Consider the following 27,825-nt stretch of genomic DNA (forward strand, 5'->3'; position numbering starts at 1 on the left):
TTTAACCACTGATTACCTAAAATTCATCAAAAGAAAAAAAAAGAAAAGGAAAAACGAGTTCGGAGTGTCTTTATTTTTCTGTATTATTATTTTAACTTTATCAGATGTAATATCACATTTAGTAAACGGCAAACTGCTACGTTTGATGAACGCGAATGTGTATTATGAATGTGTTCGTGTTCAGTGCAGGATTACTGTAGATTATTACTAAAAATTACCAAGCAAGAAAAAGTAAGAAAGAAAGCAGCAATTTCATGAGGAAATGACTTCATTGGGGCCTAAAGAGCTCAAGATAAAATAGTGCCGTAGCAATACCTAGAAAACGTTAAAATTTAACAGCAATTAAGGATCATTAATAAGAATAAATAATAATTATAAAGTGATGAAGGTCCATAAATATCTGACCCGTTCTATTAAATCGTATAGAGTGCCATTTTGAATATTAGCTACAGTTGTTGTTTGGGGGGGGGGGGGGGGGGGGGGAGAAACGAATGCAAAAACGGATGTGGAAATCCAAAACGAGGCATTGTTATTTCATTGTGCATTTCTTGTTTTTCTCTAGAAAACAGAACAAAAACTTGTCGAAAAAAAATCAAATAAATAAATAAGTGATCCACTCGTGAAAGATGCGTCTTGAGGAGGGCGGCACTGCTACTTCCCTCCTGATCTAATTACGCCCACCCCTCCACCAATTAGAGAATTACATCACACCTTTAAATGGACTCCTCCTCTTAATCATTAATGACATCGTGTCACTCCCTCCAACAGCATCTAGTTGCACTGTGGCAACATGACACGCGCAGACTCGTTATCAGCTCTGCTAGAAGTTAATCGGGTGTCGGTGGTTCTGGGTCAAAGTTGGGAGGTATAGATTTAACAGGGTATCTGTCATAGCTTTAATGCAACGAACCGGGATACAACAAAGCCTACAATGTCTCCATTAAAATTAAGTCTGTATGGAAAAGAGTGAGAGCTGCAGACAAAGTAGCCTTAGGTGCGTGTGTATTAGTGCGTCTACTGAGCAGGGATCAGCGGTGTTTATTTTGGTTCTTATTTAACACACTGGGAGGAAACGCCCACTGATGGACGTGATAGAAGATCGTACTCCCAGCAGCTGGGCTACTTAAGCTCATTGTATAGATGTCAGAGGGTCTGATCTCTGATCTGTATTGGCAGCGCGGGATCGCATAAGAACTGAAAACACAAGATGGAAAATGAACTTCACACCCGAACGCCTGAGTCAAATGATTTTTGTCGAGTGTAATTGCGCGTTTAAAGGTTATTGAAGAGTTCGCCCTTTTCTAATTCAGTGAAAGTTCTCTCTTTTTCAGTTACATTTGAAGCATGTCCGGATTTTAAAACAGACTTGAAGAGCATCTAAGCAAAAAAGGAATTATTTTTCACTTTAAGCAGAATCGATGATGTAACTCCACAAATAAAGCCTGAGCTTGTGTTATTTTAACAAATGTGGCTCGATTTGATTTTATTATTTTTTTATTATTATTGTTTTAAAATAATAATAGAAATTGCAACAGCGTCCATACATTATAGGAAAACGTCCCTTAATGATTTTCTGGGAGGGAGAGTTAATAGGCCTCGCATTCTTGCCTGTAAACGCCATTGTTATTCCTCGCTTATCTATGTTATCTTAATCAGCTCGCATTGTTTGCCTATCTTATTTGAAATAGCTCGATTACAAATCTATTATCTGCCCTTTGTCATTCAGCTTCACAATTAAGACACTGACAGAGCACGAAAAACAAAAACTGCAAACATTTGTTTTGGTGAAAAGGCGCCCGGTGTAAATACGAAAAATAAATCACTATATTGAGTCTAAAAGAAAGGAAACGATGCTCAAAAATGTTTCTAGTTATTTCCGATAGAAATCGATTAAGAGAATTATCCGAAACCATTAAGTCTGTTGTTGGCACTGAAGACGCTTTTCACTCTTGTATCTTCCCTTTTGTTTTAGATTCCACAGAACCAAAAGTGCATGGAGTGAGAAATTCTTTAGAGCAAATGTAATAGACTAAATACCTAACAAAAAAAAATTAAAGTGAGTAAATTCCTACGTACATCTTAAAATGCTTTATCCACAGATTTCACATAAATGATGACTTTGGTTTGTGTGTGGTTTGTTACACAGTGCAAGATATGCCAGTCCATTTAGTCTGAGCTGTCATCTCGGCTGACCCGAGTGCAATAACGCAATTTAGTAAAGGAAAATAAACCGAAGAGGAGAAGTGACCCTTTACGAGCTGCTCTCAGTTCCCCTCGGTTACGAGGGGCTTTGCTGAGGGTTTGAGTGTGTCAAAGGTGGGGGGTGTTTAGTTTGTTGTGGCTTCAGTCAGTGTATCGTTTGCAGGTGATGCCAGGACTAGATAAGAGGTCGCCGATCCCTGCGCGCTGTCTAGACCGGCTTGTGACTCAACTAGAGTAACTGGACTGAGCAGAATTTACAGCAGATTTTTGCCCCCGAGATAGTAAATGACCACTGGCCGATTCCTGCCATATAACCGAAGGGGAATACACCGCAAGATGGAGGGGGGTGATAAGACCACAGAGCCAGCTTCACTTAGGTTGAACAGGACAAACAACATATTCAGCGTAGCAGAAATTAATGCTTTTAAAATACGAAACACGCCCTAGAATGAAATTTGTAGGTAATTTGTTGCTGTGTTTTTTTAATCAGAAATTACACGCTGTCAGGAAGAGTGAAAATCTGTTCCCTGTATTTGGGACTGGACTGAATTTACTTTTATCACAATAAAAGCGCCTGAAAATCTTAATTAGGTCCATAAAGTGGCAGATGGGCAGTAGTTACTAATTTTAAAGCGTTTTTTAAAATATATTAAATTGCATTGCTTTATAAATGCACATGTGAAATAATAATGCGCCTGTACAATGACTGGTCACGAAGACACTTTATGTATTCAGTGTTTTTATTTTTTTCTCAGTTAATAATCCCTTAGCGAATCGCTTTCCTAACAATAAATAATATAACAATAATTTACTTTTTGTTCGAGAAGCTCAAACAACCTGTTTCTTGCCCTTAAGATAAAATATTTTACAACACGAATACTTTGCAGATTATCATGCTCTGACCTTAAGACAAAACGTCAACTGGACTCGACAACGAAATGAATGTATCAAAAATTCTCATGTTGAAAAAAAACAAGACACATTATGATCACATTAAATTGCAAGATGTCCATCTGGATCACCGTGGAAATGTTTCCAATTTGTTTCTGACGGTTGGTTTGTTGTAATATATCCATCGGGAGGTATTCTGTACATCTTCGTTCTCCGTATCAAGTCATGCAACAATTGTTCTGCTCAGTTTTTTGTCAATGAAAACTCCGGAAAAAAAGAAAGAAAAAGAAAAGTCGGAGTCAAATGGTGCTCTCTTGGTTCCGACTTCTGCGTGTCAGGAAAAAAATGCTTTCTCCACTGAAAATTCGGGCGATGTGATGAGTTGGTCACATGCAAGGGACCGGGATCATGCTGCAACTGTCCTTGCAGGAGGGATGACCATTAGGTCTGGATGGCCCCGTTTCACGTCTCCACCGGGCTGGGTACCATACTGTTCGGGGTGTCCGGTAACTGAGAAGACAAAGAAGTCACGTCGCTGCCCGAGGAGTTCCCGAGAGATCCCGATTCAGAGAAAGACACCTGAGAGCAGAAAACAACGTACCAGAATACTGCTTTAGTACCTTTTTTTTAGTTTTTGTTTTTTGCAAGTGTGAAAGTGTGAAAGTCCAGCTTTACTTTTGCAAAGCACACGACGCACACGTGGCCCAATATAATTACTTTGCATGTGAGTGCGTGCATGTGTTGCATATCTGTATTTGACCGCATGCTACAGAATTTACTGGCTATTGTTTTCGTGCACATGCAGTGCACCAGCAGCCTGTATAAATCATGTCACATTCAGTCTGTCCTGAACACACACACCAGTTGTTGAAAAGCCGGCTGATCCAGGTCGCTCTGCAGGGCGAATTCACTCAAAGCTTTCCACGGAGGCTGGTAGGTCTGAACCTCCACTGGGTTTCCCTGCACGTTCCCCTCGTGTCGAATTGGACTCCCAGCCACAAGTGGCGTCCCCGTGAGGCCCTGCAGGCTCTGAGAATATTTTACAAAAACACACAGAATAAGAACGATGTGTCTCTTTTCTGCAAGGAAGAATTTGTCAACAACTGTGGTGTCCAGAGAACTTCTGTTTATCCTTCTGACCCCTATAAACCCTGCACATGCTCATCTTCATGGACCACTTGTGATGAGTGCAATATTTGTGGGAGGAAAATAAATAATAATAAATAATAATAAATAATAAATAAAGGACGGGGTTTTTATTGAAGTTTTTTTAGGGGCGGAAAAAAGACTGAAAAACTGATCTAATACAGAGAAAGCTTGTATACAGAGAACCCTTTTTATCTTTTATGGCAGGCAGCTGAAGTCAAAGTAGGTGATTTATTATTCATTGACATAAAGTTTGAATACAGCATAGCACTGCAAGGTTGCACTGGGCCTCACTCTAAGTAAAGGTAAGTCGAATCACAAGTTTACAAAAGGTTAAACGCAAAGGATTAGCTTCTACTAATGAAAAATGAAAATTCACAAAGCAAACAAAAAGAAAAAATTCACAAGCTATCAGGTTATTTTCGTGGGAGTTGCATCTGTTTGCAACTTTGCAGGAGAACTTGTATGTCACAAAGATGTATGGCAGCATCAAACAAATAACCGAGTTCACATTCAGGTCATGGCTTTAAATGAAAGAACGATTGAAGATAGTAATTAAGCGGTCAAACTTACGAAGATGCTTACAGTCTTATCGCTCTGCTGCTGCTGCTGGAGCTGCTTCATGAGGATAGATTTCTTTTTGTCTTTGCAGCGCTTGTTCTGGAACCAGACCCGGATCACCCTTGGGCTCAGGCCAGTCATTTCCACCAGCTGCTCCTTCATCAGCGCGTCCGGCCTCGGGTTGGCGTTGTAGCAGGTCCGCAACGTGTGGAGCTGTTTCTCGTTCAGCACCGTCCTGACCCGCGTTGTCTTCTCCGACTGCTTGTGGACGTGGTTCCGATGCGGAGCCTGCCGCACCGTTACAGGATCTGCTGAGGACGGAGAAAGGGTCTGTCAGTGACTGTGACACACTAAGAAGGTCTTGTACAGGAAACATTAATGTTTTGATACAATTACTCTGCAGCCCATTCGTCTCAATCTGTGCACTTTTGCCTTCTAAATCACTTTAGATGGATTTGCATTATGCAGGAAAAACCAGCCATATTCATCAGCCTGACGTGAATTAAACTAAGACAAGAAAAAAAACTCTGCAACGTTTTTAAACCACGTTCCAGTAAACTGCTGTTTAAATCAATATTGCCAGAAATGCCCGCTGCTTTAATTTTTATCTGAAGATAAGAAAAACAATTATGATTTCTACAGTCTCTCGCAGTGTAATAAAATAACGCACAATAAGCGTAAAAATCGATTTGTTACAATTAATAACTGTTTTTCAAGGCTGCACTTTCCGGCTGAACTCACGTAGTGAATCGCTGTCGCCATAAAAGGGAACATTTTTATTAAATGTGAAAAAGGAGCAGCGATGGCACAGCTAGAGACCTGTGTTTTACTGACGTGTACAAACCTGTTCTGTTTTACTAATCAGGAAGTTGTGAGCATAATTCTTACGTTTACTTTATTTTCTTTCTGTGGTCAAACGCCCTCAGGATCTCTGCGAACACACCTACACACACGCACACACTGTCACAGCCGACTCAAATACCAGATTATTCAGATAATGGCAACAGAGCAGGTTACTCCTAACGAGATCAATTATGAAATTAGCCCTAAGAAAGGTCGCAGCACACAGCTGACGCACACAAACACACACACACACACACACACACAGTCCAATCACAACAAATTACTTGCATGCTGAGGAGCGGAAGAAGTTTTAAATAATAATAAGAAGAATAAACCTTGACCATTTTACAAGGATTTTATTCATAATTTGTACATAAACTCTTATAATTTACAAGTTTTTATAAAAGAGCGTTTTTAGGACATAGTTTCAATAAATGCACAGGGCCAACAAGAACAATAATAATAATAATAATAATAATAATAATAATAATAATAATAATAATAACTGACCTGCCAGGTGCAGCGGTCTGTTGGAGTGGATGTGTCCGGGACTGACGGGGCTTCCTGTGGAGCTCCTCTCCAGCAGCAGGCTGTGGTCTGCCCGGCACAGCAGCTCCTCTTCCCGGAGAGAAAACTCGTCTCCCGGCAGCAATTGCCTGCTGCACACGGAGCACCGAAAACACTCGATGTGGTACACGTTATCCCGAGCTCTCATCACCAAATCGCTGCTGCTGAACCCCAGGTTGCATTTTGCGCATTTAATTCCAAACAGCCTGGCAAGAATAGATTCATTGAATAGCATTAAAAATCTGCGGGAAATGTAAATAACAACACACACACACACACACACACACAGACACACACAAACTTTGGGGTGTTCAGTCAAAGATGTAAGTTTTAGCTCTTTTAAGCGTTTAAGGCATCATATCATATATTTTCATTGATAACATGTTAAAGCAGTGTGTAGGCCTAGATATGTTTTTCGTTAGTGCAAAATTTTATAATAAATTGCGCATTTAGGATGTATGTTACAGAGGTGTTCTTGTGATTTAGATTTTATTTTGTGTCCACAGTTCACTCACTTTTTTCACAATAGAAATTGTAATCAATAGCCTAAATACATCCAACATTAAATTTATACCGACTAATATCACTCGATAATTAGGGGATTTTTTTTAATCCTACCTTACATAATCTCTTTTGCAGTAGGTTTTGCCGTCCCGGACGAAACAAGTACAGGTCTCATCCAAGTACTGGCTGCACTCCGCACACTTTAGACAGGCTGCGTGCCACTCCAGATCGGGAGAGACTCTCAGTATGTACTGGTCATGGATCTGACTTCCACATCCTACACACATCGCGAATCCTGGCTTCTCTGCAAAGAGTCCACAGACTGAAAATGCATCCGAAAGAAACACGACAAACAGCTGCACCATTTATTCCTATAATGTTTCACTGTGAGGGGGGGGGTTTAAAGTAACTTCTCTGTTTTGCAGACTTGACAACACTTGCTGTTATGTAACAGCTGGGGACTTTAGCCAGTACTCAAAAAGCAAAATACGGAATCGTTTCGTTTATCACAATCTCACCTGAAACACACAGCCACACAAATTACTTTAGTATTACTGAGAAAATAAGTGAAATAATCGGCGCACTGCCCAATATATCATATAGCCACAGCGACGAAAACAAAATCTGCCACTTAAAACTTGACCGAACAGCTTGGCTTACTTACTTTTGGAATGATCCCCCATATCACCCAAGAAAGAAGAGCTGAAAATAATATCCACCATACAGGACGGGTAGAGGGGATTGTAGACGAGGAAAAGATGTAAGAAGATGAACTGCCCCTTCGCCTGCCTCCCTGATAACTTGTGTCTCTCCGGACTGGAGGGGGGCCGAAGAGGCTGCAGGGTCCCACGCGCTGTTCTTCTGACGTCATTACGTCAACATCGGACTCTCCAATCGCTCCACCGCACCTCTCCTCCATTCTGGCAAATAATAAATAAATCTCGTTGATGTGTATGACTGACAAAAGCGTCGGAGTACAGATGTTCATATTTTGTTTGTTTTTTAACAAAGATAAAATAAAACCGTATAAAGGCAACGAATCATTTTGACTCGTGTTGGTAAGTAAAGTATGTTCATTATCAAAATCCTGTTGAATCATTTACCATTAAAATAAGAAAAAAAACATCTAAATGATCCTTATGTTTTTACTAAAACTACTCTTAAGATTAAAATCCTTCTTTACTCAATGAAATGAGCCTGATTATTAAAGATGATATTATTTAGAGCACCTTGGGAATTACTCGTCAGTGTTCAGCTCGGTTCAGCTGTACTGCATAGATTCAAGAGGTGCAGCATTTCCATATTGCTTCCAATGAATTATTGATTAATCAAATAAACTATCTTAAATATCAGATAGAGCAAACTAAATCTGCCATGGCAAAATATGTTGCCGCTTTCTTCCATATCACATTTGCAAGCCTGGAAGAAAAGTCCGTGCATATTACTGCCCATATCTTCTTTTAAGTGTCTTTGAACCCAAAATAAGACATTAGTTCAGTTATAAGTACTTTTATAAATAAATTCAGTGTTTCTGAGCACAGTCAAAGTCTTCTGCTCTGTTCGGTCTGCTCATCTATGAGAACAAGGCCACCTACTGGAGGAAAACCAGAACTGCGTGTTAAAGGGCAGAAATGAGCGTGGGGCTGAGCATAGCAATTAGGACTGGCATCAAATAAATCAGTTAGTCAATCTACAAGAAAACTAAAGCTAACTAAAGAGAACTACAGATCTATGAATTTCCACAGGTCTACTTTAATTAATCATACAATTAAAGTTTACTGGTCTTTGTGAGTAGATGGAAACAACTAATGAAAGCATTCTCAACAGTCCGAGATGTTGATTTTTACATGTAAGGTCACTTTTCCCAGTTTAATTATATTAAAAGGATCTCTGCATGGGAAAATGAAAATTGTCGGCTCAGCAATTACATTCGGAACCATTGTGACAGTCATTTCCACACTCTGTCAGGGTCAAGTCCATATGCAAAAATTTGATAAGAAATAAATATTGAAATAATTGCAAAACACTCAATTTTTTCTCTCTCCCCTCTCTCTCTGTCTTTTTCTATATGTTCCATAGAATTAGTTAAACCAAACAATTAGAAGCTTTTTGTTCTCGATTTGGACGTCTGAGTTTCTCCTTAGGCAATAATAATCGTTGAATGTTATCTTGTGATGTTTCTGTTGATATTTTTGTTTCTCTTTGTCAGTTTATTTTCAACTCTAGATATTTTTCTGCATCTTCCTCCTCTATATTCTCTCTTGTTTGCACGGGTTTAACAAACACAACAACTGACAGAAGGGCTCCCAAATAAGTGTTGATAATATCCTTCAACTCTGGTTCATGCTAAGGGTAAAAAAATGTGTCCAAAGTTCTGTAAAGAGTTACAGCAGATTCTTTGAGATTTTAACTCATAAAAAGCAAATCAAATTGCACTGCTGCCAGTGGTGCCATCAGCGAGGTGGGAAGAGGGCTGTCATGCCTAATCACCAGAGTAATCCACTTTTTACCACTCAAAATTACCAAAATTAGCAGAAGTAGCTGATTTATAAAGTGTAGCTTTGAGAAATACATGTAGGTTTTGATGGTGTTTAGTTTTCTAGAGAGAATTGAATTTTATTAAATGAAATCTACATTTATAAGCAAAAATGCTAATGGTAAAAAATTGTGATTTTTTTACCATTAGCATACATATAATTATGTATGCTAATGGACAATATCTCTCTGCTGTTCTGCTTTAGAAAAATGAAATCCACTTTCTTGAGTACGTTAAGTCACATGTAAGCCACTTCCTATTATACAGTCTGTGTGCAATGCCTAATATTAAACATTGTATCTTTTACTTAATATCAACAAGAAACATGGTTAGCTGTTTAGCTCCAAACAGAATTTTTTTTTTTTTTTAAAAAGCACTTTTTTCTTGTTTACTTTACTTTCGCTTTTATTTTTGCCTTAATATTGCAAGTAATAAGAATGCACACAAGGAATCATACAATAACGTCATATCTGGTAAACCCAGGCTCACTCTATAGCGTATTCTCTTTTATAATATTATAATATTGATACATTTATATAGTGAAGTGCTTGGATAGACATGAAAGAGCCAGATGTCCAGATATATATTTTATTATGCATATTGGATTTTTCATCGCAATGTTCTCGTGCATATAAAATGTCTTTCTTTTAGATCAGTGACCTAATTTTGTAACCTGTGATTGTTCAATAGAACTGTCAGCTTGCAGATCTAATGGTATTTCAATTGAATTAGGTTGCATTAGACTACATCATAGGTATTCCAATTCAACTCATATTGATCTTTATTTCTAGACTAGGCTTTAGTCTGTTTAGTATTAAAACAATATGTTGTGTGTGACTGATTCAATATGTCTGATTCACCAGCATCGGTCACTTTAGGTTGCATTAAATATAAAATATATTTCAGAAAGCAGTATGATATTCAAGCCACTGTTTTTACCATTTCAGAAGGGGTTTAAATAATAAAGAAAGTTGTTGCTGATATTTTTGAAACCAGACAGAATGGTGTATGCTTTCACATGACCTTTTCGCCCAACCTTAAGTGGGCTCATTATAACCATTACTTTAACTTTCATGGGCTCAGTCATGGTCACTGAAGATCTTTGATGGCTTTGTAAGCCTAAAATGTTATGGTTCTCTTTACAGCCGAGAACTTCCTTTTTAATCCTCCCCCGAGTGTCTACTCACCTGGCTGTTGAACTATTTCAGATCTAATTGAGTTCAAATCTCAAGAAACGTTTGTCAGGGCCATGTATCCTGATCAGGTTTGTGCTAGGCTAAAAGTTAAGTACTATAAATAAAATGAAGGCAATTTATGTCTCTGTCATTGCTACCTTTCCTCCTGAGGAAGAATTATAAAGCGATATCATGGAAATATATCATAATATTAATAAAGAATTGACAAGGCCTGGTCGATTCTGTAGAAACATCCATTACGTTTGGTGCTCTTAATCATTCAACTTTTTTTGGGCAGTGTTTTAGCCAGAATGTGTAGTCTAAAGAATAAAACTCTGAATAAAAAGTATCAGGTACCGTCACTGTGTGGCTAATACTGTGGGGTCAAGGGTTGCGTGTGTTTTATTTATATATTCAGTCTGCAGTGTCAGGAAATATCACACACAGCAACATTGTTTGTGACCTGTTACTGACTTGATCTGGCCCAGCCAACCTAGTTGTCACTCTGGAATAAAAGCCTCCCAGAAGAATCTCTAATCACTGTTTGATGGGGCCCATTAACCTCATGAAATATATATGTGTGACTGAACTCATCCACTTAAACTTTGGCAAGAGCCAAATGTTCTTGTTTGGAATTCAGTTGGGCATTCCCGCTCCGCATTACTGAACTTTTCACAGTGACTCGTTTGCTCTTGAATGTTTTGGGTTCGATGGCACTTTGCCTCCATTGTCAGACCTATAAGTTATTTACAACGCCCATCCGTTCAAACCCTCCACAAGCTGGATTCAGTTGACATTGTGCCAGTTTGTATATCTCTGCTGGAGCATCTTTTTTTCTTTCATATCGACACACATTGTTATAATTAAAAAGATATGTGTCATTTTTCCAAAAGCATTTTTCATTTTGGACATGTTGGACTTGTTCATGAAAAGTTAGAACAACTGAGAACATGTTTTTTTGTTTATTCATCATGTCTGTCGTATTTGCCAGGCCACAGTGTGTACATGTGTGATTTGCTCATGAATTGCCTGTCATTGCTGATTTAAATGAAGCTTGGTATGTATTAAAAAAGTAAATGAAGTTTTAATATATACAGTCTCAGAGGGGAAAAAATCTCACACCTCAAGTCAGTTTACATTTATATTTTCACATTAATTAAGGGGCTGAACAGCAGAGATAACATCATACTACTGTGTGACCTGGTGAATGAACTGAATTTTGGATGTTATGCAAATTTTTTGTATATGCAAATGTGAGGTTTTGTGATGTGTGTGCATTCCTTTGTGTATGGCTGTGTGTGTCTTTTTCGCTGCATGTGTGTTGTGACATAACTGCTGTCTTTCTCCCCAGTGATGTGCAGATTTGCCATAAGCCGAAAATTGTAATGGACACACTGTTTATCTGTCTCAAACCAATGACTCAATGCATTTTTTTATGCAGTGTCATTTAAAAAAAATTTTTATAAAAACCAAACACAAAAATCATGAACTGGAATATTTTTAATAATCACTTAAAATTCACTTTTAATTGAAGATTACTTTTATCTGATTTAAATACACCCGTTTATTCAAATAAAAATATACATAACTGATACATAATAACCAAGACTTCTACTATTAGTGTAACACATTTTACCCCTGCATAAGATTTTTTGACATGCTCATTTAAATATTTCCGCTAAAAAAAAAATTCATTCAAACATCCAGATTCTAAGATCTGATCAAAATCTTCTGAAGTCACTGTAATTATTTCAGTACATAACATTGTTTTTATTGTTGTGTGTTTTTCAGTGTTATAGGCTCAAAAATGCCTGTGCTAGAAAAAAAAAGAGCACAAAAACACTTCCTTTATGCAAGTGAGGTCGTTCTGAGAGGGTAACCATGTTGCAGATTTATAATTCATCATTCTTCAGAGTTAATGCAGTATTCACGTGATAATTAGTATTAATTTTTGATTGGTGCCTCAGGGCAGCTCTGCATTGTTGGACTGAAAAACCTGCACCATTATTACCTTATTAGTGTAACTGTCAGCCGCCTGTTTTATTTTACAAATGCACATCTTGTATTTTTCTTATCAGCTGCTCTCATCAGCACAGAGCAGGCATCTTGTTATCGCTTATCAGTGACTTTACCAACAGGATGTCACTTAAATGAGCAAAGAAATATCTTTGTTCAGACCAGTCAAAACAAGACCATCAGTTAGTGTGAGGGCCTCACCACAATGAATCATATCATGTATGTACTTCTAATGTCCAGTTTTATGTTGCTTGTGAAGCTCGCACACAAGAATTTCACTCACATGTGCTGTACCAATGTACCTGCACATGTGATGTGACGATAAAAGTGATTTGATTTGATTTGATTTGATTTCTGTTTATGTTTTACTATTAACAAATTCATTTTACTAATTGTTTATTGATTAAGTAATTTTGTTAAGTTTACTGTAGCATTGTATCTGCATTTTGTCTAGTTTTAGTACAGATGGATTCATAAGGTTTTTGGACAATAAAATGTTTTTTATTTTTTGCCTCTGTACACCATCACAATAGATTTTAGATCGATGTGCAACTGAAATGCAGTCTTTCAGCTTTAATTTGAGGTTTTTTGGCTCTTAATTTGGTCTTCAGTAACTGAAAAGGATGAAACACATTCTTTGTTGGGGCTGAAATCAGGTGGCCAATTTAGACTGTGACCATTTGCAGCATCTAATCGAATCTGAGTGCTGTACTCTTCAGAATAAATGGTACTTCTATCATTATCACTTCTATCAGTAGTCACATCATCTTTTTAACAATACTGGCGCGGTTCCACTACATGCTGATGCCTCCACCATGTTCTGATCACAAGCTGTTTCTCTCTTTCTCCATGCTTTTCTCTTGTTGTAAACACTTAGTATGTTTTCATTTGTAAAGTGCTGTCTTGATTGTAGACTTTGACCATGATATACCTGCTACCTGACTGTGTGTTTGACTTGGTTAGATGTTGTGAACTTGTTGTTCTTCACTATGTTCAGTTGTCGTGTTTTTTGGTGTAGCTGATCTGGCCGGCACATTCGTTCTTTTTAAGAATGTTGATTCATTTTCTTTTTTTATTTCTCTGATGGGTTTATTTTGGTCTTTGGCTCTCATATTGAGAGTTCCAGTGAAAAGCAGCCACACTTGGAATCAACGTCACATCTTCTATCTGCTTCTACTGTCATGAAATAACAAGTTAACAGCTGGCTATAAAGCTGAAATTCTGCACTCTTAAATTTACAAAAATTGGGAAATTGTCCAAAAATTTATGGACCTAACTGAAATGAGTTTGGGAGTGGTGGCAGAAAGTAAGTCGTTTTTATTGTGATCTCCATGTGTTTATTTTTTTACCACACTCACACTGTGATGGGGGCTTTGAAATAGACACTTTTCCATTTTTTTTTTCCTAACAAAAAAAAGAGAGAAATGAATCATGATTTTTCGCCCATTTAAGACAACTCATTATGTCTGAATGTTGAGTGTGTCCAAGCTTTAGTCAGTTGCTCTAGTCTGCTTACAGACCAGCTGATAATCTTAGCTGTGTCAGGATTTCCCGGTTTTGTAAAGCACTCATGTCCTTACACCTGAGGGGAGCTTTTCTGTGTGAAGGAAGAGGTTTCAGCATCACTTTGGGGTATTTTATTAACAGGACAGCAGGTGCAAGATTCCCTGACCTGCTGCCTCCACCAGCTGTGTGAGTGTGTGTGTGTGCACATAGTGTGTGTGTGAGAGTGCGTGTATGTTTATGAGCATGGCGAAACTAAATGGCAGACAGCCAGAGCTCTGGGAAAACTGACTGACCTGGCAAAACTACTGGTGACTCTGGTGAACCAAAAACCTGCCGACTGCTGCCTCAGTCATTTTTTCTCCTGAAAAAGCTGTTTGTTTCCAGTTGGATACTGAAGGCAAAGGGTCTGCTTTTCTGGGGGCTTTTTTTTTGTTTGTTTTTTTCTCAAGTGAAAAAAGGCCCTCTAGATTGACAGCGCCTTTCATACTGTATTATCCGGCCTGGCTTTTAACTCCAGGAGAACTGTGTTCACAAATTGATGCTCTGCTCCTCTGGGGCTGTAGCTGAAACATTAAATTGTACTAAAATATTCATATGTGAGTGCATTTAGCTGAGAGCAATTGATGTGCGACTCCCCAGAGGCCAGATGGAAATGCTGCAGGGCCCCAGCACGCGCTGGCAGACACCCTGAGCTCTAGTCGGGACAGTGATTGTGATTTAGCTGAGGCTACAAAGTAAGGCCAAATTAAAGGCTACTGAAGTCAGGATGTCAGTGACTGCACTAGTGTCCAGAGATACAGCAAAATATCGAGTCACTCATGCGCAGTTGAAAAATTAAAGACTATCTAGACTTTTAAGGCAAGAAAAATCATTAAGAAAACAACTGAATGATTTATTGGTGAATTACTTTTCTACTCATTCTGAACAAATAAGTAATTAGTACAAAAATGAAAGATCGGGTCAATCTGATAGAAACCCTGCTTCTTGTTCTGAAACATTTTAAGGAGAGAATAGAATTTATTTTTATTTTTTGAATTTTTAGTTGACCTTCTGTACACTGAGTGTAATTTGCATGTTATTTTAACCCATATTTGTACCTACAGTATTATTATTACATATTCATATTGTAGGAAACACAGTATAGGTTTTGCAGTTGACAAAACTCGTGTTTTTTATTCATTTTATAAAGCTTGCAGTTTGCAGTTAACATTTTCACTGAGTGTGCTCACATCTCCTAAAACCATGTGTGTAAATGTGTGTTTAGACTGATTGTGCATTTGTTGCAAAAGTAGAATGCTGAATATGTAAATGTACTTCAACAGGATTTTTAAAAATATGTTAACTGCAGAAAAACCATTTCCCAAAAGTGTTCCTTTAAAAAAATGTTTGTTAATTTATTCTTTATGTATCCAGTCAAGCATAGCTGTCTTCTTACATGCTGGATTGCTGAATACATTTAGATGTTCAGTATTTTATTGAGGTTCTTGGAGCACAAGCTGATGTTCCTTATCCCAAAGGGCTAAGTGAGTAGCGCCCTTGTGATTTTCACATGATAGTGTGAAAATCAACTTCTTTTGATTACGTTAACATATGAAGGAGCAATGCACAATATTTTGTTGTTTTGTTGTTGTTGTTGTTGTTGTTTTTTCAAAAATAAGTGAAAAAAAAAGCCAAAGAATTTTAATAATTTTACAAAATTTGTAAAGTTTACAAAAAAATTACAAAAACTTTGCAAAATCAGACTCAGGCAAACGTAGTTTCTGACTTTATTTATCTTCATACTTTACTACAAACAGGTTTAATAATTGATATTATTCCTCCAGAGAACTGAAGTGATTGAGCTTAGTCACTCACAGGGTCTTGTTTCGAGTTCTCTTTTTTTCTGCTGTTGACCCACTTTTACCCAAAGAAGCAAAGGAAGAATCTGAGGGGAGGGTACCACAAGAAACTGTTTTATGTAAATGCAGAGAAAAAAAATCTTCTGTAGCCATGACAACAGTCTCCCGAGTGGATTTTTTCCACCAGGCAAACCTCTGGATCCTGTGCACTTAAGAAGTATGTTTCAAAAAGAAAACCTGAGAACCTTTTTAAAGAATGATTTATAATTTATTTGTATTTTTCTCCTACATCAGAGCCTCTTGAAGGAGTGTCCTGTGTGAGATGTGTTCTCAATCTGTCAGGCCACAGCAGCTGTGTTCCCCACATCTATTTGTTCTCAATGAGCTTTACTCTATTTAATATATACCCAGCTGTTCTGTGTCACAGGGCCGTATTCAAAACCTCTTACATGCACTTTATAAAAAGTCACATTGACAAGCAAGAGCTCTTTGGAGTTGCATCAGTAAGGTCCCTCGAAAGAACACTTTTTTTTCCTGTATACCTGTTGGTTTTAATGGTGTAAACATTCTTCATATTCCAGTTCATTTTACATCACAGTCAGTGCTCCAGTGGTGCACATCTTCTAAATGGCAGACTAACGCTTTTTAAACATAACTGCAATTAATTTGAGCCTTTATAAGAAGTCATGAAATGTAACCTATTTTTAACTTTTTTGTTATAAAGCTGGCAGCACACGGCAGGATTCCCTGCTCTTGCATTACCACCAACAAACCCCGTTTTAGTCAAGTGCACTGTTAGATGCTGGTAACTAGGGTGTCAAAAAAAGTAAGAAGGCAGAAGTAAAAAAAGAAAAAAGAAATGTGTCTGTAGAGAAATACTGTACAAATTATGAATAAAGATCAATGACAAGATTCTCCAGAAGTGAAGCCAAAAATTTCAGACATCCCTGTGGCTCAGTGTAGGTTATAAAACCTATATCCTTATTTAATACTATGAAGTTTGATTTGTTTTTAAGTAAGCTAAGCTTGAATGATAACTTTATTAGTACGCTAAAGTTTAGCCACAGATAAGAACACAACCAGTCCAGATTATTTTAGATTTCATGTGAACTACCAGTTATTAGTTATTATTATTATTACTTATCTCAAAAGATTTATTTTAACCCAAATTTTACAGTGAACATAGAGCAAGCATACCTCAAGAATCCGCAGCAGTCCAGAATAAGATTCAGCCCAATTTCCGTCATATTTTGGATTTACTTTGCTTCGCTGTCCTTCTGAAGTCATAAACACTGACATTATTGACCTTTAAAATGAATGCAAATACCTTGATAACTAACAGTTGCTTTAAAACTTTAAGCAACTGTGTTGCCTAGCAAATATAATACGGAGTCAGTTTTTGTCTAAAGACTCTAGTAACTCTTTAAGGTCTTTACCTGTTAAAAGTTAAACAGGATGTTCACAATGTCTACAATACATGCCTAAATGAAGTGAGCTGCTCCCATGTGATTGGCTGATGTGATCATGCACTTCATACTCTGATCATGGTAGAACCAGGATGACAAAGACACCTTAAGTTAGACATTATTAAAAAAGATATATTCTGCTACAAAGTACGCTCTTTCTGTTGTATAGCAGCTTTCTTTTAGCTAAAGATACATTAGCTAATAAAATAGTAATAAAGCTGTTTTTTGATTTTCTAAAACAAATAGCTTATCTTTTCCACAATGACTTTCAAACTTTCAGAGGTGGGGTCCTCTTGATCTCAAGGGTCCACAGATAATTCCATTAATACACATGAAAATCTGCAGTGACTGTTCAAAGTTCTTCGTCTATCATTTACAGAATTTGTTTAGTTATTAGTTTAGTTTATATTTTAGTAATAGGAGCCTTAATGTTACTATAGATTAGGAACTTGCATATTAAAGGAAAGAATAAACACAGATATATGCTCCTTAGTCTTACAGTACCAAAGGGCTCGATAATGCAAATCTAATCCATTGGTTTTCCTTTGTTAACGAGAATGAAAACAATGATCATGTAATGTTAATGTAGCTAAAGGGACTCCCTCTGTGCCATTATTAAAACATTTCAATTATTAAGTGTCTAATGGTCACTGTAAATGTACCTCCTGTGAGTGTGACAAGACCTACCCAGTGGTTTCATTGGAGAGATCCCAAAAGCAATTTACTTCTTAGGATGTCTTCTGAAAGTGATGGGACACTTACAGACAGTCTTAACTAGGTAAATGTACTTTCTCACGGATGCCTATACTAGTACTTTAGTTTCATCACTGGACAGTGCTGTTCGGGGTTGAGTTGGAAATTGAACCATATGAGTTATCGCTTCTTTTACATGGCTGGTTGAGCTGGAAGGAGTTTAGGTTAGAGGCAGAGTACCTCCACTTGAGACATTAACACAAAGGCAGCTGTATCAGATAGAGGCCAAACCAGGGTTTGGCACCCATATTCAACTGGATTCCTTTGTGTGTGTCAGGAGCCAAGCGTATCATTATTTATTTACTTGTTCCACGGCATGCGATAGGCATTGTTGTTTTTGTGAAGTAGACTGATGTGATGAGTCTGGTAATGTCTAATAAGTTGCAGATTCAGGTTATCACATTACATGTCAGCTGTTAAAAAAAAAACACAGTTGGCTGCTGAAGCTTTTTTTTTTCTTACTAAGCTCAATTCATGCCATTTTTTTCTCAAGTGACAATGCTTGAATTGTGCAGCTCTGTATTGTTTAGGTACAATGTATCCATGATTATTTAATGTGTGAGTCTTATTTAAGAAATGGAAACAGTTAAGGCTACATGGAGCAACTATTGCAAAATAGCTTTTTTAAAATATATATATGAACTTAAGAAATGTATAAAGTAACTTCTTTGTTACTTATAGTTACAGTTATAGTTACTTATAGCTACATATAGCTTTCAAATAGTTCGATAGTTTATCTTCTGAATTAATGATTCCAGCTTTAAGACAATAAAGTTATTCTATTTATTTCTAAATTTCACATTTTGAATGCGCCCTACTCACTACATCGACACTTATTTGGTCTAAGATGAATACTTTTCTACCATCTATGTCCATAAGACTAGTCTGTGGTTTGTTACTCTGTATTCTTTGCTCTTCAAAAAGAGAGAAAGATCGAGATTTCTTAGAAATTAAAACTGATATTAACCTTATTATCTTATTATTGTAATAATATATTGTAATGTGTAATAGATAGATACGGTCTCATTTATGAATTAATTAAAAAAGAATAGTAATACCAATCCTCAAAGTCCATTTTGCAAATTAAATACTGAACTCTGAAAACTTGTGTCGATAGTGTAACTACAACCATAATCGTTATTAACAATTAAAACATTCTCTGGATACTTGTAAACATTTGACAAGCAACAAAATGTAACAGCAGTTTATCTTCTGAATTATTGATACGGGAGGGTAATTAGGGGGGATGTCTCCTCTCACGACACACTTACAGTGACTTCACCAATTAGTGGTTGTTTTGACAGGTCCAATGTTAATAACCTTAAATAATTTAAATTTTTCAAAATCATATGCAAATAAGAAGATGACGCTAATGAAACAACGTGACAGTGGCGTGTGCAGCAAGTGGCGTGTGCAGCAAGAAGCGTGTGAAAAGAACATCTTTGATAAGAGTAATCACACGGTTCAATTATGTTTTATCCTGGTGAAGTATCTTTGGTACGCCTTTAAATCATTTAACATCATAAATTCACAAGAGTCAGTGATCTAAGAGCAGTTAAAGAAATACTATCTTTTATTTTTTGCTATTTTCATTCAATTGACAACACCTTCATTTGGCAATGACTTCCTCCATATGAAGTTTACAAAAGTGTCTGTAAACATTAAAGTGCAAAGAATTTGCTCACCGTTTATGGCACATTTCTTTTAAAGGTTCATGCTACAAGCACTCCAGTCTAGTTCCATGTGAAGAGCCCAGTCAGTTACCGTTTCATTTCAACCACACAAATATACCCTACTAACAACTTCTGAAAACAAAACTGCTATTTAATAAATTTTGATGATGGTCCATGGTCTTTAAATCAAACAGGTGACAAAAAGGCAAAGGTAGAAAATTGGCTTTTCAATAGTTTAGCCAGTCTTACAGTATTTACCCTGTGGCTGTTTAAACAAAGAACAGCATAATTAATGTTTAAACTTGAAAATAAAACTGAAAAGAAACAGAACAACAACAAAAAGCAATAGAAAACACTCCTTTTACTGCTTGAAATTCTCAAGAGCAGTGTCTAAGATGGCAACACTGCTCAGCATTTATGTTTTTGTTCAGTATAGGCTTGAATGGCCCTTTGCTGGTTTTAATTCACGTAAAGTTCAGTGCATTTAGGACCTATTCAAAGTGAGAATTCCTGATGAAGAATGTGTCCAAAAACACATTAGATGCCCCTTTGATAGGGTGGTATTGTCTTTGTTGTGCTATATCTGGGGTTTCTTGGATTTCAAAAATCTATTAAGGAGAAACAGGGGAGGTTAGACAGGATGCCAAAGGGCCCAAAAATGATCATTTTTAATTTCTACTAATGACAGCTGAAAACAACAACTCAAGGAGCATCGCTGTTAGCTAGAAGCTAAGGCTTGAGCTTGCTCTGAATTGGCTAAGTCTCGATTTACTCAGTAACAGATGAATCCAATTTTCAAATCTTGTGTGGTCCCTCTCATGAGGTTTGATCTGTCACAAAAGTTCAGATATATGCCAAATGGGATGGCAGTAAAAAATAAAAAGAGTAAAAGCTTCTGTTCCTGTGTAAATAACGCTTGCTTATGTATCAGACATATGCCCTAGAGGTGAGTCAGCTGGTCCCAGTAGCCGGTACTTCTCCTCCAGTGACGGCTCAGTGCTGCTGCCCTGCAGGTGGATCAGTGGCTTGGTCTGCAACAGCACACAACCTCTTCCCCGGCCCCGTCTCTCCTCTTGGTTCCTGCGATTGAAAATGTTTATTCTGTTGTCCAATTCAGGGCTGGCATTTTCTGAGCCAGTCGGACTGGGAAGCTTGAGGTTGACAGGGTCTACTACTAGGCCCTTTTGAGCAAGGCAGGAGTCCTCAGAGAGGGAGGAGAGTAGCTCCTGCACCACCATGCTGGGGTCCTTGCAGGGGTCCTGGCCTGAGAAGGAAGGGGGGCAGCAGCGATGGGAGCTGTAGCTCAGACTGAAGTCCTGAGCTGCGCTGCTGCTGCAGTCTGTCATTGATGAACCCGGAGTATGGCTACTCAGGCTGTGGGGGCGGGCTGTGAGGCTGCCACTGGACCGTGATATGCTGGTGGAGGCATCACTTACAGCGCTGCCCACCCGCTCCATAGCAAGCATAGGATTTGACTGGATGACGTTTGTACTGGTGGGTAGGTGAACGTCAATGGCTGCTGTCGTGATGACCCGCGCACCTAAGCCAGAAGCCCCAGCATCTTGACAGACACGTGTTTAGAAAAAGTATATGCAGATAAAGACATCCATACAAATATGGCTTTTTTTATTTGCTACTGTCACTTACCGCTGCTTGCTTCACTGTAATATTGGCTGATGTAGTTGTTCATGTCATCACGTACAACTGGATCTGAGTTAAAAATAGAGAATAAAACAATGACAGTTTGTTTTTGTTTCAGCTGATTTCTAAATTAAAATACTGAAACAAGCATGAATATTTTTTTCAGAATCAATTTTTCTGGTTGCATTCTTACTTCCACTCATCCGTACTTTTTAACCATCCTCTTTATTTGTTTCTTTGGCTTGCTGTGCAACAGGAGATTCACATCGTGGATGGTTAACTATGTGATGCTGTCATATCCCTATGGAAAAACATTTCCGGGAAATGTTTCCAACACCTTATTAAATCTATGTCACAAACAGGCGAATGAAATGCCAGTGAATGTAAATCACAACTACAGCATGTGCATGTGTGTCTGCAAACCTCTGCATAGCACTAAACCAACCAATTGGATGCTGGGGCATGGACACGTCCAGTATATGTTAGGGCAAGTATATATAATCTATTTGCTAAAAGATGCCAGGCCCAGTTTTTCTTGCCTGTCATACAGTGTTTTGTATCCTCTCCTGTATAGTTGACATGATAACTAAACAAACTAAACAAATCTAATTACTGTTGTTACTAACAGTACTGTAAACACTTTTTAACTATTATGAATATAAAATGGAATCAAAAGTATAATTATCTTACAGTAGTGTGAGATTAGGATTAAATATACTTTAACGGACACATCCTAATAATCATGTGTAAGTCACTGGGTTTGGATTACACACCTATTTGTCCAAACCTTGGTCCATGTCAATGTTCATAGTGCAAACTAGTCCAAATGGAAAATATCTTGTATGTTTACAACAGAATATTGACAGAGATGACTTCTGCCCCAGGCCACAGGTGCTTTATAGACAAGTGGCCTGGATCACGCACTGCTACATTTGTGCATTAGCCAAACCTTAGTGTACTAGGAATAAACTGGGACAGAGACAGGGTGGGGTTGGTTTCAGGGATTAGAGAAATGGGGGAGAGTGAGAGAGTCTAGGAGCTCTTTGTTCAGGCTCTGAGCCCTCCAGTCTAGCCTGCCTCAGTGTGCATGGTGAATAACTGTGATCTGCTGTGCTCTTCTGTTCGCTTGATTGGTCTTAAGCTCACTGTCCGCTGGCTGAGTGCGAACCCAGAGTACCCTGAGTGCTAGCCCCTGTCCCGCGGGACATGCTGCAGACTCTGATGGGTAATTTCATTTATTTTTCAGTCTAAAATATTAATCCCTGAGCCACCCCTGGAGAGGAAGCATTGCACTCACTAAAACAAGGCTGAGACAATCACTCCACAATTAATAACACATGAGTCTTAAGAAAAAAGAATGGGCAGTCCAGCATACATAAAGACTCTCCTCTTCTTTCTGTGACAGTCAAGTTACCAAGTCGTCATCTCTGTGGAAAAGGAGAGGTGACATGCCGAGGTTCTTTTAGTTCAAACTACAACTATAAAATTATTTTAGCACACCAAGCAATAAACCACAGGTGAAATAGTTGGGACAGATCCTGGGAAACAGAACAATTATGGAAACTAATGGTGACATATAAAAATTAAAGATAACTTTAGATTTGGAACATATGACTTTTGATTTTATAACACAATGTTTCTGAAGAGTTAGTGTCCAACACCTGTCTATAGAGACCTTTTAGCCACGCTAACTAAAAGTGTCATTAGAGGGACAGCTTAGGTTGATTGCATTAAAGACAAAGTCAGAGAGGTAAGGCTAAATAAAGTGTATATAACAGACAAAGGACAGCGAAGATAAGTCGAAGACCACTGAGAAGATTCAAGGATGCAGTGACGGAGAACATCCAGAGGGTTGGTGTGACAGAAGAGGATGCTAGGGAAAGACTGAGATGGAAGCAGATGAGCTGCTCCAGTGACCCCTAAGCAGAACACCCGAAAGAAGTACAAGAAGAATTTAAAAGTGTCAGTCTGTCATCTGGACTCAACAACAGAATATCTGATATTTTGTGCATTTTTTGTGCTCAAAATTCTTTAGAGACATTAGTGGTCTCTCTATACAATGTATGTACAATACTATATGGTGATCCCATGAGTTTTTATCTAATGTCATCACTGATATCAATTTGTTTGTAATGCTCGCCAGCCTCTTATTGTAACCTTATGGTAACCCTGGGAGGCAAAAACTGAATTGTAACGTTATAAGTTCTTGACTTAAGAAGAGTTGAGTAAAGGTTTTTCCAGCATGTGTGTCATTTTGTTCCCATTTCCACCCATTTTCAGTTTTTTTTTTTTTTTGCAATACTCAACTCGACCACAAGATGCCCACCTATCCTATGATAGGAAAAAATATGCCTTCATGCATTTCATCCTGAAATTAAGGCAGGTCTTTATAAGGAAGGACATGTAGTGAATGAAACTGCATTAGACTTATTCTTTGAATGTTTGTCTTTCAGTCTCGGTTTGGTTAAGATTAGGTAACAAAATTGGGTTTGAAATAGAAAGACCTGTGCTCTTTTAGTGTAATATCTAACTTGAGCATTTCTTTTAATAGTCACAGTAGGGTTTTTTAAAAATGCTCACTACAATCAAGAATGTTGATCCACCTTTTGTTTTACTGTTTCTGTACTATTGCAGCATTGAGAGTACATGTAGGTGTCAAAATCATCACACTCCTGATATATAGCTTATTCTTGCCTTTTATGAGCGCTTGGAGGTTTAATGGCTCTCCGTGTGGAGGGTGAGAAGCCAGCTGAAACGTTGTGTGTAAAACAAATAAGCTTGAATTGAGTTCACCTGACTTGACTTGAGCTTTGTGGTCTAAGTGCTCATCCCAGTGACCATGTTTCTGTAAAAAGCCCCACTTGTTTCTGTGTGCCAGATTTCCCACTATGCCCTCGGGGTAATATTGTGGCCACCATGGAGCCTCTTGATGCCCTATTGTGGTTTGCAGGTGAAGGGGAACAGATGTTGACAGGAGCCGACTCCCTACTAACAAGGCCCAATGCACAGAACACTCTGTACCTGAAACAGCCCAGTCAGTTTGGGATTGCTCCGCTGGCCTTGCCATGAGGGGGGCAGTAAGAGAGATAGTTGGGGCATGACAGAAGCCATGCAACCTGACGTAGTGTCAGTGAACATACTTGTTTTCTCCAGGATTCACCAGATGCTAAAAGCTTTTTTGCCCCCGCATTGATCCCAGAGCGCCTGCGGTCAGATGGGTATTGCATGTGAGCATGGAAGGGCTAAGAGCTTGCCCTCAAAGATGCTCCAGGGGTACTGCTCCAGATTAAGTGTACACTGCTCTGGCATTCAGTTCACCTGATGCTACCGTGTAACAGACTTTTTGTTCCACATAATTATGTACATACTTTATGTTGCACCTCTCTTCTGGTTTGTTACACTGTTTCCTCAAACAAAATTTGCACCTGGTAGGGTATATAACCAATCAATCCATTCATCCATCCATGCATGTCCAGTTCAGAGTCTAAGCATGGATGAGAATCAAGAACTGGTTTTTGTAGAGAACTGGTTCCCAGCAGTCCAATTCCTTGGAATCGTTAGTCTGCCTGCCTATTGATCCCACTTATCGGTTCTTGCATTCTCGCAACGATCAGCTGATTTCAGTTTGTAGTCAGAGATGAAAAATATTGGAGCAGTCTACAGCATGGATATAGACATTACTTTTAATTTTATTGCACAAAAGTATGAGAGAATGATGGTAAAGTGGAGACTGCTCCAGGACAAAAACAACTGCATCATACTGTTAACACAACTTCAGTTCTTCACAAGCGCAGCATGCTAACTCTAAGCTAGCCAAGAACCCAGAGTGATTTTAAAGCTTGGTGAGTGCTAAAGGTTTATATTGTTAATTGATAATTATAAGACAATGAGTTTCAGGTCATTTTACAGAATAAGATGAAAGTAACGTTAACGTAAGTCTTTCTCTTGGGTGTAATTAAGTAACATACTGCACAACTTTAAGAGGAGTGTTCTTTATAATATGCATAACAATTTTTTTTTACTTTATTTTACTTTATTTTACTTTTTTCGAGTAATGACCCCCAAAACTGATCAAAACAAAGAGGGAAAATACCTCCAGCATGCACAAACATTTGACTACACAGCATGGAATGTTCACCAGTCTGTTGCAGGGCAGATGAAGATACAACCATTGACACTAGCATTCATACCTAAAGCCAATTTAGAAGTCCCAATTATCCTAATATACATATCTTTGGACTGTGGGAAGAAGCCAGAGCCATGCTGGCATGGGGAGAACAAGGTCCACACAAAAATTCACCAGCCAGCCTGTGATTTCAGATCTTTTTGCTATGAAGCAACAGTGCTAACCACTGTGCTATTTTTTGAAGTTACAGATTTTAGTCTTTGATTCAGTCATTTTCAGTTTTTTAATTTATCTTTTATAACCAATTCAAACACCCTTCAGTTGATATAAGCTCAGTTTTAAAAGCTATACTATACCTGAAGTGACATGAGGCTCCCTGGGGTTTCTCTGACCACCCTCATCGTCAGACTCCCCAGGAGGCAAACCTTCCACAACCTGAAAATTCCTGCCCTGTTTGTCCCAAACATGGTGGATCTGCATGGCTGCTTCACGCTCTGCTGCAAGGTCCAGGTCCTGCTGGGCCAGATGTGCCCTCAGTTGCCTGATCTCAAACTTAAGAATAAATATGAAGAGGAAAAACACAAATAAATATGGAAAGTCACAGGGGGTTGTAGAAAAGGGTGAGCAAGTAGTTTGAGAAAGTGCAGGAACGTGAAAATTGAAGCCCGATAAAAAATTTGGAGAACAGCAAAATGAGACAAAAACAAAATAGAAGAAAGGGAAGAGAGAGGACAGGGAAGGATGAGGTGGTGCAGGAATAAGAGAAAAAAAAACAGGAAAAGAAAGCATGTTTCTGGAATACATTTAAATTCGGTACACAAAAGTAGAAACAAGCAAACATTTTTTTATACAGATACGGTGATACCTGGTTATAAATAGTGAAATACTGTCTCCTTTTTTTAAAGAACCAGAATTTGGTAACTGTCTTCATCATAATTATGGGAGTGTCAGAGTGTGTTTCCATTTTCTTCCGCTGATCCGAATCAGGTAAGCAGGAAACATGTTTGTGATGTTTTGCTGCCCTCTTCTGGTGAAAGATCAACTTACAGTCGCTTATGTGACCAAGAACAACGTGTATCCTTAATCAGTCCTTTAGTGCAGTAAAGAGTTTAAAAAGGACAGCTAGATCCATGGCGTCTAAAGTTAAAATAAATGTTCTTCATTGCAATACAATGCAGTACGACTACATGCGCTATTAGCCAACACAAATTATTGTGCCTGCATCCAAGGTGCTTTTAAAGCTCTATTCTTGTCAGTTAATGTCCTTCGAGTTTTACACAGGCACTACTACAGAAAATGAGACCATCAAAGTTTTGTACTGTAAAGTCACCATTAGAAAACCTTTCCACATCAATTAAAAGTAAGTAATGCAAAGTAAATCTCAGATGTGTTGGTACTCACAGCCTGCTCCTGACAAATCTGAGTGAGACGCTCCAGCTGCTCCTCTCTCACAGCCTTGGTCTTCTCACACTGCTGGATCTCCAGTTCCATTTCAACTTTGACTTGTAACACATACGCTAAAATTGGAGAGAAGGGTGAGAACGAGAATGGGCTGAAAATATTTGTAATGTATAAAGAGGCATTAAGACTTACTAACAAAAGTGTCGCAGGTAACAGAGCTGGTTCAGTTAGTTAAGGCAATTTACATCAAGCACATCAAGGTCAGAGGGCAGAGATATTTCTTGACCCTGTGTCATTGACCTTTAATAACTCTTGCTTTTCTGTCAGTCAGTAACAGCTCTTCCTATAATTTGTATTTTATTTATACATGACACACTTTGTGGAGTAGGACATGAAGGAACCTAAAAAAAGAATGGTGAGAATAATTGTGGACTGCTGCTGTCAACACAGTTGGAAGACAATCAGTCTTTTACACCTTTTTTTGTCACATTTGTAAGTCTGCCACATGATATCACACATGCTAATGCTGCGTATCCTGCAATGAGTGGCATAAACTTGTCAAATATAATCATTAATTCTATGGGTCCTAGTCACAAGGACACACTAGGATTTTTCTGAACATGCTGAGATGACAATGAAACTAGGCCTTCTGCTACAGAGAGTAGCTGAGCAAAGCACACAGCCATCGCCACATGCTCCTTGTATCTATTTATAGTAATGTTGCGCACGCGCACACACATCAAACAGGAGAAGACATTAGATGGGGTCAGTTCAGTCAGAAATCAAACCAGCATGAAAAGCTCAATCAGAGCTTCAATTATTTAGCTACACAATGCAATACATTTGTGTGGCACTGTGCATTTACAAGCTTAGCAGGGTTGGTTATGTGATTATAGTGTCTGTGTGTGCATGTGTGTGCCACAGCTGTGGTGACAGTTTCTGCCAGCACTTGCACAACAGTGTAATTCACACCACAATTA

The 27,825-nt window shown here is 38.3% G+C and overlaps 2 protein-coding genes across 6 annotated transcripts in view; both read right to left on the reverse strand.

Moving 5' to 3' along the window:
• Positions 1 to 479: 479 nt before the first annotated feature.
• isl2b (ISL LIM homeobox 2b) lies at positions 480 to 7,523 on the reverse strand. Of its 5 annotated transcripts, none has more exons than XM_005934549.3 (6): positions 7,379 to 7,523; positions 6,829 to 7,018; positions 6,154 to 6,416; positions 4,825 to 5,108; positions 3,955 to 4,122; positions 480 to 3,672 (listed from the first exon to the last, which is right to left on the reverse strand). In XM_005934549.3, the coding sequence occupies exons 1-6, from the start codon at positions 7,434 to 7,436 to the stop codon at positions 3,556 to 3,558; spliced, it is 1,080 nt and encodes a 359-aa protein (XP_005934611.1). In that variant the 5' UTR covers positions 7,437 to 7,523; the 3' UTR covers positions 480 to 3,555. The 5 variants fall into 5 exon arrangements, with proteins under 5 accessions (XP_005934611.1, XP_014193034.1, XP_005934610.1 ...); XM_014337548.2 differs by having other exon boundaries at positions 4,813 to 5,108; XM_005934548.3 differs by having other exon boundaries at positions 4,825 to 5,111.
• A 12,025-nt stretch (positions 7,524 to 19,548) lies between these two features.
• Positions 19,549 to 27,825, reverse strand: part of LOC102298450 (transmembrane protein 266) — a 46,410-nt gene continuing 38,133 nt past the window's right edge. The window contains exons 8-11 of the mRNA XM_005934550.3: positions 26,846 to 26,961; positions 25,801 to 25,996; positions 21,325 to 21,387; positions 19,549 to 21,238 (exon numbers count right to left, since the gene is read on the reverse strand). Of these exons, the coding sequence (XP_005934612.1) occupies positions 20,598 to 21,238; positions 21,325 to 21,387; positions 25,801 to 25,996; positions 26,846 to 26,961 (1,016 nt within the window). The 3' untranslated portion in view covers positions 19,549 to 20,597. The remainder of the gene's footprint in view (positions 21,239 to 21,324; positions 21,388 to 25,800; positions 25,997 to 26,845; positions 26,962 to 27,825) is intronic.

The sequence above is a fragment of the Haplochromis burtoni genome, unplaced genomic scaffold, assembly GCF_018398535.1.
Source record: "Haplochromis burtoni strain Fernald_Lab_line unplaced genomic scaffold, NCSU_Asbu1 Contig_187, whole genome shotgun sequence".
NCBI classification, from domain to species: Eukaryota; Metazoa; Chordata; class Actinopteri; order Cichliformes; family Cichlidae; genus Haplochromis; species Haplochromis burtoni.

Excerpts from the sequence above, each read along its gene's own strand:
- isl2b (XM_014337547.2), bottom strand. The coding sequence starts at position 7,436 with ATGGTGGATATTATTTTCAGCTCTTCTTTCTTGGGTGATATGGGGGAT. Across the intron at positions 7,019-7,378 it reads TATGGGGGATCATTCCAAAA|AGAAGCCAGGATTCGCGATG; the intron begins GTAAGTAAGCCA and ends GACTCTTTGCAG. Across the intron at positions 4,123-4,812 it reads ATAAGACTGTAAGCATCTTC|AGCCTGCAGGGCCTCACGGG; the intron begins GTAAGTTTGACC and ends AAATATTCTCAG.